Source organism: Staurois parvus, unplaced genomic scaffold (genome assembly GCF_062004578.1).
Source record: "Staurois parvus isolate SC_StPar_1 unplaced genomic scaffold, SC_StPar_1.0 ptg000009l, whole genome shotgun sequence".
NCBI lineage: Eukaryota > Metazoa > Chordata > Amphibia > Anura > Ranidae > Staurois > Staurois parvus.
In genome coordinates, this window is record NW_028317805.1 from 4108682 (window position 1) to 4123441 (window position 14760).

Genomic DNA, 14760 nt, shown 5'->3' on the forward strand with positions numbered 1-14760 from the left:
TCCTACCAATAATGGGGAACAATTCCTACCAATGACACCAACAATGGGGCATTGTTTACTCCCAACTGATACCAGGAAATTTTCTACTCCCGATGGCCACAGTCTGGCCACCCTAAAGTCTGAAGGACAGTAAACTGGCTCTTTTGTTTAGAAAGTTTGGAGAACCCTGACCTAGAGCTTCACATATAGTACATCCATGTCAGTCTCTGCCTTTAAGAAGCATACTTATACATACTAGAGCAATTTAGACAGGGGCCAATTAATCTACAAACAGGACTTTGGAGTGTGGGAGGAAACGGATTACATGGAGGAAACTTAAGCAGGCGCAAGGAGAACATGCAAACTCCATGCAGGTAGTGCCATGGTTGGGATTCAAACCAAGAATCCTAGTATGGCAAGGTAGAAGTGTGTACTACTAGGTCGTGGTGTGTAAGTATATATAGTAAAAAACTTGGACATTTATTGGAATGAATAAGAGCATGTGTGTGGTCCCAGCCAGGATCATTTTGGCAACTAGCTGTGTGAGCATACGACAGGGAAGGGGATGGATGCAGAAGGCTACCAAATAAGCCCCTTTCACACGGGCGTTCTGTTTTTTTCATCCGTTCAGTCACTTTTTTTCCAAGAAAAAATGGATCAGTTTTTCACCAGTTTACATCCGTTTTTTAATCTGGTTTTTCATCCATTTTTTCATCCATTTTTCATATGTTTTATTCTGTTTACTTCCATTTACATCTGTTTCCTTCTGTTTACATCCGTTTTTTGACCGTTTACATCCGTTTCCTTCTGTTTACATCCGTTTTTTGACCGTTTACATCCGTTTTCTTCTGTTTACATCCAGTTTTATCTGTTTACATTCGTTTTTTGTCCGTTCCATTTTAGAGTTTTCTTCCCTTAAAAAAAATGGATGTTAACAGATGCGGACATTAACAGATGTAAACAGATGATCATCCGCTAGTCCATAGAAATACACGGGTGTCCGTTTTTCATCCATAAACAGACAGATGAACACATGTGAAAGGGGCCTTCGTGGAACTACACCAAAGCTGCATAATCTGAAAATTGAATTTACTGATCTAATCTGTTTCTTCTTTGTCTTGCCTTTCCAAGCCCCCCTCGATCTCAGACCCCGCAGAGCATCCAGAGACTAAGCGACAGTGAAACCCAGGGCAGCAAAGAAAAAAGCAGCTCCCAGGTAATTCACATGAATTGATAGACTTTATACAAACTCGGAGTGATTGGAAAAGAGTCAACCACAAAAAACTGTCTTTATTCTATAGCAAAGATTCAAATGACCTCTGGTACACATGGATCACTCGTGAATAAGACAATTAAAAATGATTAGATTATCTGTCTATCCAGTTATTTTTTGTTGACTTTTTGTAGCCCACACAAACAAATAAATTGGAGTCAGGCGCGTCCGGAGTTTATAGCTGGCGGTGAAAGCTCTTCTTGCACAAAGCTAGCTTACTGCAGCCACTGTGCAAATAACGTTTTAGAAAAACAGGTGTCACAAGCAGCTGGCTGAGCCATTCACCGGCCTCACCTTTGCTGACTAATCTTGGCCCCATATGGCCTGCAGCTATAAATCTTTATGTTCTTATCTTTTACCTAGCTAATGCAAAGACTAACATTGATATCATGTTGTTAAACCTCTTTACTGTTAAACATCAAAAATAAATGTTTTAAGTGTATAGTATGAAGTCAGGTGAGCCCTGCACACTAATGTACAGGAAATCAGATATACAGGGACATTATTGAGGAAACCATTGAAGTGAGTGTTTTGAAGATTGCATTATAGAATGGTACATTTCATCTTTGAATTGTCCTGCTCCTGTCTCAGCTGTTGTTAGCACATTAGTACACCGATGATGTGGTTGCAGGTTAAACATCAGGAACTGGTTGAAACTAAAGCCGGCCATGAAGGGATTGAAATTCAGCCGGTTCAGCAGGGATCAGCCGAATTTCCATCCATCTATGGGCAGGCTGATTGTACACAAGTCGATCCATCGATCATTGTTTGATCAATACTGATTGTGTTGATGGGGGAATCAAGGGATGGCATGAGGGAATCAAGCGATTTTCTTTCCTTCCACCCGTGGTGGAAGGAAAGAAAATCGAATCATCTATGGGCTGCTAAAGAATATGTTGCTTTGTGATTGGCAGGACCTCCTTATAGCACCTCTGCTGATGATAAAGCAATAGACATTGTTGTCAGGATTCTTTACACATCTCTATGAAGGTCTTCAGTCACAGGGCAGAGTCCTTGGTTTGTTGTTAGGCAAAACAGGAAATTTGGCGTTGGTCGCTTTAGAACAGCCTTTCACAACCATTTTACCCCCAAGGAATCCTTTGAAATTATTTTTAGGTCTAGGGGAACCCCTGCTAAAACAAATGTATTGTGAGTCAGTGGGAAAAATGCCTCGTGCATTGGTGGAAAGGTGAGAAGAGTGCACCCTCACAGAGGTGGTCAAACCTTACAAACAGTTAAACGATCATTGGTGTCATGCAGCTGGCTCTTTCAAGGCCCCGGAACTATGCAGGCACCATCAATAAAGAGGACAATCAGCCACAGCTAAGGGAACTCCTAGCAACCGCTGGAGGATCCTTATGGTTCCACAAAACCAAAGCTAAGAATGGATGATTTAGAATGATTAAGGGGTTTATAAAGTTCAATAAACTAAGCCAGAGAAGGTTAGGGCATAGGATACCCCAAAATAGGTAAAAAAGTCTCAGGACATCTAGTAACAGTCAGTACAAGCTATGGACCTGTAGGGCTCATTCACACAAGCAATCAACTGCCAGAATGTGCTGGGAGGAAATGGTCCTCACTTGCCAAAGTGGCTACTCAACCTTCATCAAAATGTATAGAGTCCCCAGTGTTCAAACTTTCAAATCGCAAAACAACCTGTTTTTTAGACTTCCATGGACTTTATACATTTGTACTGTTTGTACTATGACAAAAGATTGAATATAGAAATAAAGACCTGTGGAGTGCTACCTCTTGGAATAACTGTTTTATTCAAATTAAAGCATTAAAATCAATTTCATTATAAATTAAAATAAATACCCAATACCAGAATGCCAACTTCAATAGCTATTGTTTTTCATGGTAATATTTATAAATGTCTGCCAAAATATTGGCACATATACATTCACCGGCCACTTTATTAGGTACACCTTGCTAGTTCCAAGAAAATATCCCCCACACCATTACACCACCACCAGCCTGAACCGTTGATGCAAGGCAGCATTGTTCCATGCCTTCATGTTGTTTACACCAAATTTGGATCTTACCATCTGAATGTAGCAGCAACCAGTCTGTCCATTCTCCTCTGACATCAACAAAGCATTATCCTCCACACAACTGCCACTCACTGGATATTTTCTCTTTTTCGGACCATTCTCTGTAAACCCTAGACATGGTTGTTCATGAAAATCCCAGTAGATCAGCAGTTTTTGAAATACGCAGACCAGCCTGTCTGGCACCAACAACCATGTCACGTTCAAAGTCACTTAAATTCCTTTTCTTTCCCATTCTGATGCTCGGCTTGAACTTCAAGTCATCTTCAGCATGTCTAGATGCCTAAATGCATTGAGTTGCTGCCATGTGATTGGCTGATTAGTAATTTGTGTTACCTAGCAATTGAACAGGTGTAACTAATAAAGTGTCCAATGAGTGTAGTTTCCTATCAGTACATATATTGTAAAACATTCAAAGTTGTATCTATTGCAGCATCTAAAGTCCATAACCCTCAAGCTTCACCCCCGCCATCCCTAAGAAGGGTGCTGAAAGGGTATAATGTGAACCCAGCCAAAGCAAGAGTTTTTAAACCTACATAATCCTTCATTTGGTGACGTATATCAACTTAAACTGGCCATAGATGGATCGAAACCTGGCCGGTTCAGCTGGGATCTGACAAATGTGAAGTTGTTTCTGTTCGACAAATTGTTAGATCAACTTCTGTTGAACAGGAATGTCAGAAACGTTTGTCAATCAGTGTATTCTGATAGCAGAGTCCTGCTGTCAGAATATAATGTCTCAGCAAGCAAAATTCTTCCATCCACCTTGCTTGTGTGGACTGAAGAATTATCTATGGCAAGTTTTAGTCTTTTCAATATCCTGAATGGATACAGTGTGGGTGACATACACCTTTCTTTCATCCATTGGCACATGTGGTACTTTTTCTCAATGCAATATTTTAGAAAACTGTCGTGCATTTTGGCCTCTAGATGGAGCTGATGATCATGGAAACTAATCTATTAGAGAAAATAAGGGGAAATGTCATCCAGCCTGCATGAATGTGTCTGACATTCGTCCAAATAATGTTCTATAAACAGACTTCTTAGGGTTTACAGACTCTTTAAGGCTAGGTTTACACCTATGCAGGTTGCGTTTGAGCCGTTTCTACATTGTGTTTTTGTTGCATTATTTTTTTTCTTTATTTTTCGTGTTGCTAGGCAGATTTAAAATGCAAAAATGCAATACTTGTCTGCAGCATTTCCATTGAAGCCTATAGAACCAAAAAACGTGCTCAAAAAAGTCCCTGACCCTTTAAAAAAAAAACGCATGCATGTCCCATAGGAAATCATGTTAAATGGACTGTACTGCTTTTCTGAAAAACACTGCAGAAAACACTTAGGTGTGAACCAAGAGTTAAGGTCAATGCAAAGATGGATCTTTGAGATCGAATAGTGTATGTCAGTGCTTATCGGAGATCACCTGTGCATAAGAAGTGTTAAATGTTCCATCATTCCTTCTGTGACAGTCAGAGGAAGATTATATTGAACGGAGAAAAGAGCTGGAAAACATATTGAAGAAGAATTCAGACTGGATTTGGGATTGGTCCAGCCGGCCTGAAAATATCCCTCCCAAGTAAGCTTATTGTCCTTTTTTTCTTTGGTTACATTGATCAGGACAGCTGGCACTGCATTGGTATACACAGATCAGATTTAGATAAAATATGTTTGTCATTTTGGAGCCGTGCTCACCAGACTTCTGACCTCAATTCCCATCCTTTGCAGATACGGTCTTGATGAAAGTGGCAACCATGCTCATTCACAATTGTTGACCTTACTTGTAGTATAGGCAAACTCCCCAGGTGATCCTCTCCATGTATTGCATGTATGTACAGAATGCATACATGGGGTCCCATTTCTGTTCCGTTTCTCCCTTTTTCAGGTAAATTGATATAATAGAAAGTCTTCACCTTGCATTATGACCCTGGAATCCTCTACATCCTTTGGACACTGAAAAAACAACACAAGGAATTAGAAACTCCACCCACAAAAGTTGACCTTACTTGCAGTTTACAAAAATTTCCCAGGTGATCCTCTCCATTTAACGCATGTGTAATGGTCGTGCGCATTGGGCTCATGAAAAGCTCTGTGACAGGCATTTTGTTTAGGTCTTGGTTTATCCAAGCCATGTTGTCAGAAGAAGAGACAAAGCCACAATGACCTTACGCCCCCCCCCCCCATCTTTCTTCAGGTTATACAATCCACAATCAGACACTGCTTATCAGTCTGTTAATAGGACTAGCAGAATGTAACCTCAATAGAGGTCTCAGTACCTCATAAAACTGTCTGATTTGCCTGCTTGAGTAACTAGAGGCTTAACCCCTTAGGTTCCACAGTGAGTATAACAAGCATGCTTTACTACATATACATTTTACATGATTTTATTGTTGTGGGTTTAGTAACACTTTAAGGATAAATTGCTCCACAGCACATGAAGCTACAGAGGTAAGTGTGGGCTTGTTTTAAATCCCATTTACTGCTTGTCAGCACTATGTAAATACTGGAACATCCATAGTCTGGTTTCAGGTTTCCTTTTAAAAATCATGCCAGATTCTAATTTTGCTGTTATTTTCACTTATTTGCTCTTTTGGCTTTTTAGAAACCTTTAAACCGGTCATAGCCAAATGTTTGATAGATTACATTGTCACATAGATATTCTAACTCCATTTACCTTTTGTATACTGGATGTATTGTTTTCCCTATGCATCCAAAGAATGAATGTCCTGTAATCAATGTATGTGCTTTGTTTATCTTTAAATAAAAATAATTTTAATAAAAAAAAGTAATGCCAGACACTGCCAGGAAACTGCAGTTTTTTTGTTTAGATACCTGGAGATTCTGCCAACAACAGCACTTCATTGCTGGTTTGCAATTAGCAGCAATGTCGGCTGCTAATTGGGTCTATCAGACAGGCAGGCTGATGGCTAACTGAAGGAGTGTGCACATCAGGCTGACAATGCTGGCTACAATTGCGGGGCAGCAGCTAAATATTGTCCGTCTGCATTATTATTTGTTGGCAGGATCTCCAGGTAATAAACGTAACAAAAATGATTTCCCTAAGAAAACTGTATAATGCTAAAAATCCTGAAAAATAGATTTTTGCTAACAAAATTTGATTATTATTTCTTCTTCCCCCAGGGAATTTGTCTTCAAGCATCCGAAGCGTAGCTCCGCTCTGAGCATGAGAAATACAAGTGTTATGAAGAAGGGTGGGATTTTCTCTGCTGAATTTTTGAAAGTTTTCCTTCCCTCCTTGCTATTATCCCACCTGCTGGCTATTGGTCTGGGGTAAGTATTATAAAGTACAGTAATCTACGCAATGACACAGCCATTGACTTTTATAGATTAAAGGAGAGAACAATCTTCGGTAATCCTTGAACAGTAGTCAGAAGTCACTTTGGTTGTTCTGACAACTTGAAACTGCTGGAGGGTTATCTCTGCTTTGTGAACATGGAAGACAGAATAACCTCTATCGTTACATGATCAACTGGGTATACAGTGGATATAAAAAGTCTACACAACCCTGTTAAAATGTCAGCTTTCTGTGATGTAAAAATATGAAACAAAGTTAAATCATTTCAGAACTTTGTCCACCTTTAATGTGACCTATAAACTGTACAACTCAGTTCAACAACAAACTGAAATCTTTTAGGTGGAGGGAAGTAAAAACAAAAACTAAAATGATATGGTTGCATAAGTGTGCACACCCTTAAACTAATACTTTGTTGAAGCACCTTTTGATTTTATTCCAGCACTCAGTCTTTTTGGGTATGAGTCTATCAGCATGGCACTTCTTGACTTGACAATGTTTGCCCACTCCTGTGCACCTCCTGGGCATCTCCTGTGCACAGCCCTCTTCAGATCACCCCACAGATTTTCGATCAGATTCAGGTCTGGGCTCTTGCTGGGCCATTCCAAAACTTTCATCTTCTTCTGGTGAAGCCATTCCTTTCTTGATTTGGATGTATGCTTTGGGTCGTTGTCATGCTGAAAGATGAAGTTCCTCTTCGTGTTCAGCTTTCTAGCAGAAGCCTGAAGGTTTTGTGCCAATATTGACTGGTATTTGGAACTGTTCATAATTCCCTCTACCTTGACTAAGGCCCCAGTTCCAGCTGAAGAAAAACAACCCCAAAGCATGATGCTGCCACCACCATGCTTCACTGTGGGTATGGTGTTCTTTTGGTGATGTGCAGTGTTGTTTTTGCGACAAACATATCTTTTGAAATTATGGCCAAAAGGTTCAACCTTGGTTTCATCAGACCATAACACATTTTCCCACATGATTTTGGGAGACTTCAGATGTGTTTTTGAAAAATTTAGCCAGGCTTGCATGTTTTTCTTTGTAAGAAAAGGCTTCCATCTTGCCACTCTACCCCATAGCCCAAACATATGAAGAATACGGGAGATTGTTGTCACATGTACCAAGGGGCCAGTGCTTGCCAGATATTTCTGCAGCTCCTTTAATGTTGCTGTAGGCCTCTTGGCAGCCTCCCAGACCAGTTTTCTTCTCATATTTTCATCAATTTTGGAGGGATGTCCAGTTCTTGGTAATGTCGCTGTTGCCTCATATTTTCTCCACTTGATGATGACTTTCTTCACTTTGTTCCATGGTATATCTAATGCCTTGGAAATTCTTTTGTACTCTTCTCCACTTCTCATTTGTACCCTCCTCTTTTAACAATGAGATCCCTCTGATGCTTTGGAAGCTCTCTGCAGACCATGGCTTTTACTGTAGGATGTGACTAAGTAAATGTCAGGAAAGACCTACTAGAACAGCTTTTATTTGGGGTTAATTAGAGGGGGGTTAAAAAGATTTCTGCTTGTTTTTCAATTGAGTTGTACAGTTTATAGGTCACATTAAAGGTGCAAAAAGTTCTGAAGTTATTTATCTTTGTCTCATTTTTTTACATCACAGAAACCTGACATTTTAACGGGTGTGTAGAATTTTTTTATATCCACTGTAACTTACTGTCTTTTTTTTAAATTAATAACAATGTGCAAAGAGAGATTTGTTTTTGCTATATAGAAATGACAGCAGCAAAACTTAGCAACATTTTTCACCAAACCAAGGTATTCCGCATGTACTCAGGGCATGTTATTCTGCTTTTCTACTGGGGAGAATGATACATTATTGAGTATGCTGGGAAATATAGATGGCAATAGCCAGCCCTTTTCCAAGGTTCTCCCTACAAAATGTTTTAGTTTAAGCAGTTCACAGAAAATAACTAAGAAAACTGATTCATTGTTTGAGATTTCAGTTCAGTCCACAGGAAAGAATGGATCTGTAGGTAATTTTATTTTCTTGCAGAAAATGTATTTAGCTTTAAAAGACAAATCATGCAGCCACCGCATCTAAGGACTAGTAAGATATTGTGTAAGGGGTCTGTTTATAAATCATTCATTGGATGAATGTCACACACTTGCGCAGGCTGAACAAAGTTTCCCCATATTTCTGAAATCCAATAATTCCTTTAAACATGAGCTCCATCTAGTGGCCAAAATGTGGTTATAGTTTTTTTAAATTTCTCAACAAGAAAATATTTAGCATTTTGGCCACTAGATGGGCCTGACAATCCTAGAATCTATTACAGAAAATACAGGGAAATTTTGTCCAGCTTGCACAAATGTGGGTGACTATCGTTTCATTTTTATTTCCCTTTAATTCCCTTGATTTGTGGTGTGGATCTTGGTAAAGACTAGAATTAGACAGACAGCCCTAAACCTTTTATGAATACTGATTATCAGGACATCTTTTCACAGTTGTCAGCTAGTATTGAGCACCTAATGCCATCAGGCTGACAGAGCTTAACCACTTGCCTACCGGGCACTTATACCCCCTTCCTGCCAAGGCCAGTTTTGCACCTTTCAGTGCTGTTGCACTTTGAATGACAATTGCTTGGTCGTGCGACACTGTATCCATATGAAATTTTTATCATTTTGTTTCACACAAATAGAGCTTTCTTTTGGTGGTATTTAATCGCCACTGGGTGTTTTATTCTCTGCACTATAAACAGAAAAAAATTTTTAAAAAAAAGTTTCTTAGTTTCTATTATAAAATTTTGCAAACAAGTAATTTTTCTCCTTCACTGATGTGCGTTTGATGAGGTGGCACAGATAGGCAGCACTGATGGTCACTGATGAGGTGGCACGGATAGGCAACACTGATGGATACTGATGAGGTGGCACAGATAGGCAGCACTGATGGTCACTGATGAGGTGGCATGGATAGGCAGCACTGACGGTCACTGATGAGGTGGCATGGATAGGCAGCACTGACGGTCACTGATGAGGTGGCACGGATAGGCAACACTGATGGATACTGATGAGGTGGCACGGATAGGCAGCACTGATGGTCACTGATGAGGTGGCACGGATAGGCAACACTGATGGATACTGATGAGGTGGCACGGATAGGCAACACTGATGGATACTGATGAGGTGGCACGGATAGGCAGCACTGACGGTCACTGATGAGGTGGCATGGATAGGCAGCACTGACGGTCACTGATGAGGTGGCACGGATAGGCAACACTGATGGATACTGATGAGGTGGCACGGATAGGCAGCACTGATGGTCACTGATGAGGTGGCACGGATAGGCAACACTGATGGATACTGATGAGGTGGCACGGATAGGCAACACTGATGGATACTGATGAGGTGGCACGGATAGGCAGCACTGACGGTCACTGATGAGGTGGCATGGATAGGCAGCACTGACGGTCACTGATGAGGTGGCACGGATAGGCAACACTGATGGATACTGATGAGGTGGCACGGATAGGCAGCACTGATGGTCACTGATGAGGTGGCACGGATAGGCAACACTGATGGATACTGATGAGGTGGCACGGATAGGCAGCACTGACGGTCACTGATGAGGTTGGCATGGATAGGCAGCACTGACGGTCACTGATGAGGTGGCATGGATAGGCAGCACTGATGGATACTGATGAGGTGGCACGGATAGGCAGTACTGATGGTCACTGATGAGGTGGCACGGATAGGCAGTACTGATGGTCACTGATGAGGTGGCACGGATAGGCAGCACTGACGGTCACTGATGAGGTGGCACGGATAGGCAACACTGATGGATACTGATGAGGTGGCACGGATAGGCAGCACTGATGGATACTGATGAGGCAGCACGGATAGGCGGCACGGATAGGCGGCACGGATAGGCGGCACGGATAGGCGGCACGGATAGGCGGCACGGATAGGCGGCACGGATAGGCAGCACTGATAGGCAGCACTGATAGGCAGCACTGATAGGCAGCACTGATGGGTGGCACAGGTGAGTGGCACTGCAGGGTACAGGTGGGTGGCACTGCTGGGCACTGATCATCAGTGCCGACCACATCTCTGACAATTGCCGGTTATCAGCAGTACTTTTCTCACACTGTGACAATGTGAGGAAAGAGCAGCTGATAACCGGCAACTGTATTTACCTGGTGATCTGCTGTATCATTGGACACAGCTGATCACGTGGTAAAAGGCCGCTGTGATTGGCCGTTTACCGTATCACGTGATCAGCTGTGTTCGTAGGACACAGCGATTACCATCGGAGTCGGGTGAGCGCCGCTGGGGGCGCGCAGGGGGCATGTTCTGGAATGACGTCCATGGACGTCGGCCCAGAACTAGACAACCACGCTGTAGCCATCTTTCAGCTATAGCGCGGTAGGGAAGAAGTTAAAATTTCTAAATTCTAGTGTTTGATCACTCAAAGATGCATAACTAAGCAGAGTATTTTACCTGAAAAGCTACTGGAAAACTGTGCTGGTGTTGAAAATCAGTCTGCCTAAAAGTGATATTTTAGTTGTAGGTGGAACCTGGGGAGCTAAAGCAACCCCAGGCTTTTTGTGTTTTTTGGATACTTCAACAGAGAAATCACCATATCATATTATCCCTGTCAGATCCTGTCCATTGCATCCCTGATAATTTAAAGTGGTTGTCAACTCTTACATATACCCAGTGAGGTGACTGGCCTCAGTTGATACACATAGATTAAACAAATTCTCCTACTTAAGTTGTACCTGTTTATTTGTAGCCTTCTCTTCTCTTAAGCTGTTCAAAGTATATGGTTCAAAGGCTCCAGAAGGCAGGGGGTGGGAATCTGACACCACACACTGCACAGCACAGACCTGTGTGTAATTAGGGACCTGACAGGAGGGGGATGGACACACCCCATCAACACACTCTCTTAGGGAAACATGCAGAGTTTAGGCTGTCAGTTACCTGCTGAGTGCTGAAAGGGGGAGGCAGTGTCTCCTGGGATATCCTGGTGTCAGCATAAACATAAATCAGAAATGACTCGTGCAGATAGCAGATGTAGGAGAGAACAGCCAGAAATCATATTAGGTGCTTTGGATTGAGGCAAGTGCACACTATAGAAGGGTATGTCTAGTTAAAGTGGTTTTAAACCAATGAAATGAAACCTTAATATGAATAGAAATCCAATACGGTGAGTGGGACTTTTCATATTGCCATACCACATGTGCAGACCCAAGATAAGAAAACTCGCTAATAGACTCCCTGAGAAATGTTGTCTCTTGTGAACTTTGAAGACATTCCTAAGTCCTGTGTAAGCTCCAAGTGATTTGGAGCTTTCACTCAGCTCAAGTGGCCTTGGGATCTATAAGCAGGGGTGTACAAGAAGCTAACAAAAGCAGCAGTTAAGTAAAACGTTGGCTTTCACACTCCATTACACACGTTCGCTTTAACCTCATTTGATATATACATATCTATATACATACCTCTCAACACTTCAAACAATAAAAATAAAATAAGTCACTCCTTAAAATTTAGCAAGATCATAAATCACCCATAATTGGTTTGAAGGTTGTACAAATAGTCTGTTTATACCTTTTTATTTCTCATAAAATCCGGAACTAATGGGAGCTCTGCCGCATTAAACCATTATTTCCAATCATCTTGTCTTGTTTTGGTTTAACTTCTACACAACAAGCTATAGTGTTTCGCAATATCATTCCATATAACATTGTTTACACTATATACATTTATAGTACCAATAAATGTATGGGATGCCAACCCAGTACTTTTACTCTAAATTTATTTTCCAGGTTAAACAATTCTAGAAATTATATCAGTGCTGAGTCACTTTACAACCTGTACAATGTTCTTGTTTTTACTAAACATTGCCTGGTTCTTTGACTGTTTTTAGGACCGTCCCAGGTGTTAATGTATATGCATAAAAGGTATAACCATGCTTGTATAGCCTCTCAAACAAAAGCATTTCTCAACTGCGTTGTTTGCAGGGTAGGGGCCTCAATTTTACTTTTCTCAGTTTTCTTCTCTTGCAGCTGAGTTTGGAGGAGTGAATGAAGTGTGTATCTTACAATCACCTCCATTCTCACAATCCTGGTAATGCTTTGAGTCTTGGCCAATGCTCCCAGTCCTGGCCAGTCTTTCACTCCAAGCCAATGATCCCATTTCTGGCAACTGCTCCCAGTCCAGGCCAGTCCTTCAGTCCTAGCCAATGGTCCTAATCATGGATAATGCTCCCAATCTTGGCCAATGCTCCCAGTCCAGGCTAGTCTTTCACTCTAAGCCATTTCTCCCAGTCCAGGCCAATCCTTCAGTACTAGCCAATGCTCCCAGTCATGGCCAATTGCTCCCAATCCTGGCCAATACTCCTAGTTCTGACCAATACTCCTAGTTCTGACTAATGCTCCAATTCCTGGCCAATACTGCTAGTCAAGGTGAGTCATTCAATCCTAGCCAATGCTCTCATTCCTGGCCAATGATTCCAAACCTGGCCAATGCTTCCAGTCCAGACCAATCTTTCACTGCAAGCCAATGCTCCCAGTCCAGACCAGTCTTTCACTCCGAGCCAATGCTCCCATTCGTGGCCAATACTCCCAGTCCATGCTAGTCCTTCAGTCCCAGCCAGTGCTCCCAGTCATGGCTAAGGCTCCCAGTCCAGGCAATTCCTTCAAGCCTAACCAGTGCTCCCAATCCTGGCCAATGCTTCAGTCTTGGGTAAGGCCGCTGTGCCAGGTCCCAGTGACTTCCAGTAAATTCTGCCTGTGCCTCCATCCCTTTCCCTTCCTTTTTCCCCAGTGTGCCAGCCTGTGGAAAAATCTTTGAGTTCAAGTTCTGGTAGCACTGTAGATTTGACGTAGTGCTTCAAGAGTGTTTGGATGTGAATGGATAATCTGAGCACCCTTAGTCAACAGTATTGGTGGGTGCACAAATATGGCACAATAGTTTGGCCAAGTGTGTTTCTTGGTACTACTGTAGAGTAGGTGAACATGAGTTCTGTTCTAGTGTGAAAAGTCTGGTGTTGCTGTTTTTATTTTGGCATTCCCAAAATGCCAGAATGATGACAACCTAATTCTTCCAAATTTCCAGGTACTCTGGTAATTTATTTGTCAGTTTTGTTTGTCTAATATATAACAACGTATGTTAAAAAAATGAATGGATTCCTCCATCCACACAAACAAGGTGGATGGTGGAATCGCCCCCACTGCAACATTGTATTTTAACAGCGGGAACATCCACTGACAGAATACACACTGATCGTCAAAAGTTGTTGAACAGGGGCATGGATCACACATCGAAATTTGTCTGGTACCTGCTGATCCAGATGAATTTTATTGAATACATAACAAGAGGTTAAAGTGAATCAGAGCTTTACAAACAGTGTTTGGGCATAAATGTTAGTGAAGCGGAAAGCCATAGTATGGTTGGAATGCTTTATGCTGTATTTGCACTGTAAATAATTCATAGGTGATACATCCATTCCGTCTGTCTATAAACATATATAATTAGGTCTTGGTTGAACATCTTAACAGGATGGTTAATGGGCAGTATTTTTCAAACTTCCTGTTATTTCCCAAATGAGGCTGCTGGATTTAAACCATTAAAGCAGATCTGTCATGATGGAAAATAATCTAATCTATCCTACTAGCTGAGTAAAAGCAAAGGTGTGGAATACGGATCATGGTGTCATATATAATACACAGTATGGATGTAAAATTCTTCATCTAGGAAAAATAACTATTCAATGAAAACATACTTGTTCTGGAATGCCATTTCTGGCTGCCATATTAAAATGCTAATTACCTGGCTGCATGTTGCTTTAGTGCTGCTGAGTCATGGATCCTGAACCAGCATGTAGCAAAGAAAAGTTTGAATTATACTTGTTATACCTTCTACTTGTTCCAGGGCAATGGCTTAGGAAATACCGAATCCAGGGGATCATGCTATTGTTGCTGAACATTTATAGTTGTCTGGCTGTTATGCTAACCTACTAGGCCCAATAATTTAAAGGGCAACTATACCTTGTAATACTCAACTCCAGGCAAATAGATTATCATCACTAGGAATGAATGGGACCACAGCATGCATGTGCCCTAAGGAGAGGATGCAGTGGGGAGGTTTTCATTACAAAAGCTGTGCGGTGTAGATTGAAAGGTAGAGTAAAGAATGCTGGAACTA

General features: G+C 41.6%; 1 protein-coding gene across 1 annotated transcript in view; it reads left to right on the forward strand.

Annotated features, from left to right (window-relative positions):
* Positions 1-14760, forward strand: part of BNIP3 (BCL2 interacting protein 3) — a 55818-nt gene that overhangs the window by 29038 nt on the left and 12020 nt on the right. The window contains exons 3-5 of the mRNA XM_089669285.1: positions 1111-1195; positions 4770-4876; positions 6439-6588. Coding sequence (XP_089525411.1) covers positions 1111-1195; positions 4770-4876; positions 6439-6588 — 342 coding nt within the window. The remainder of the gene's footprint in view (positions 1-1110; positions 1196-4769; positions 4877-6438; positions 6589-14760) is intronic.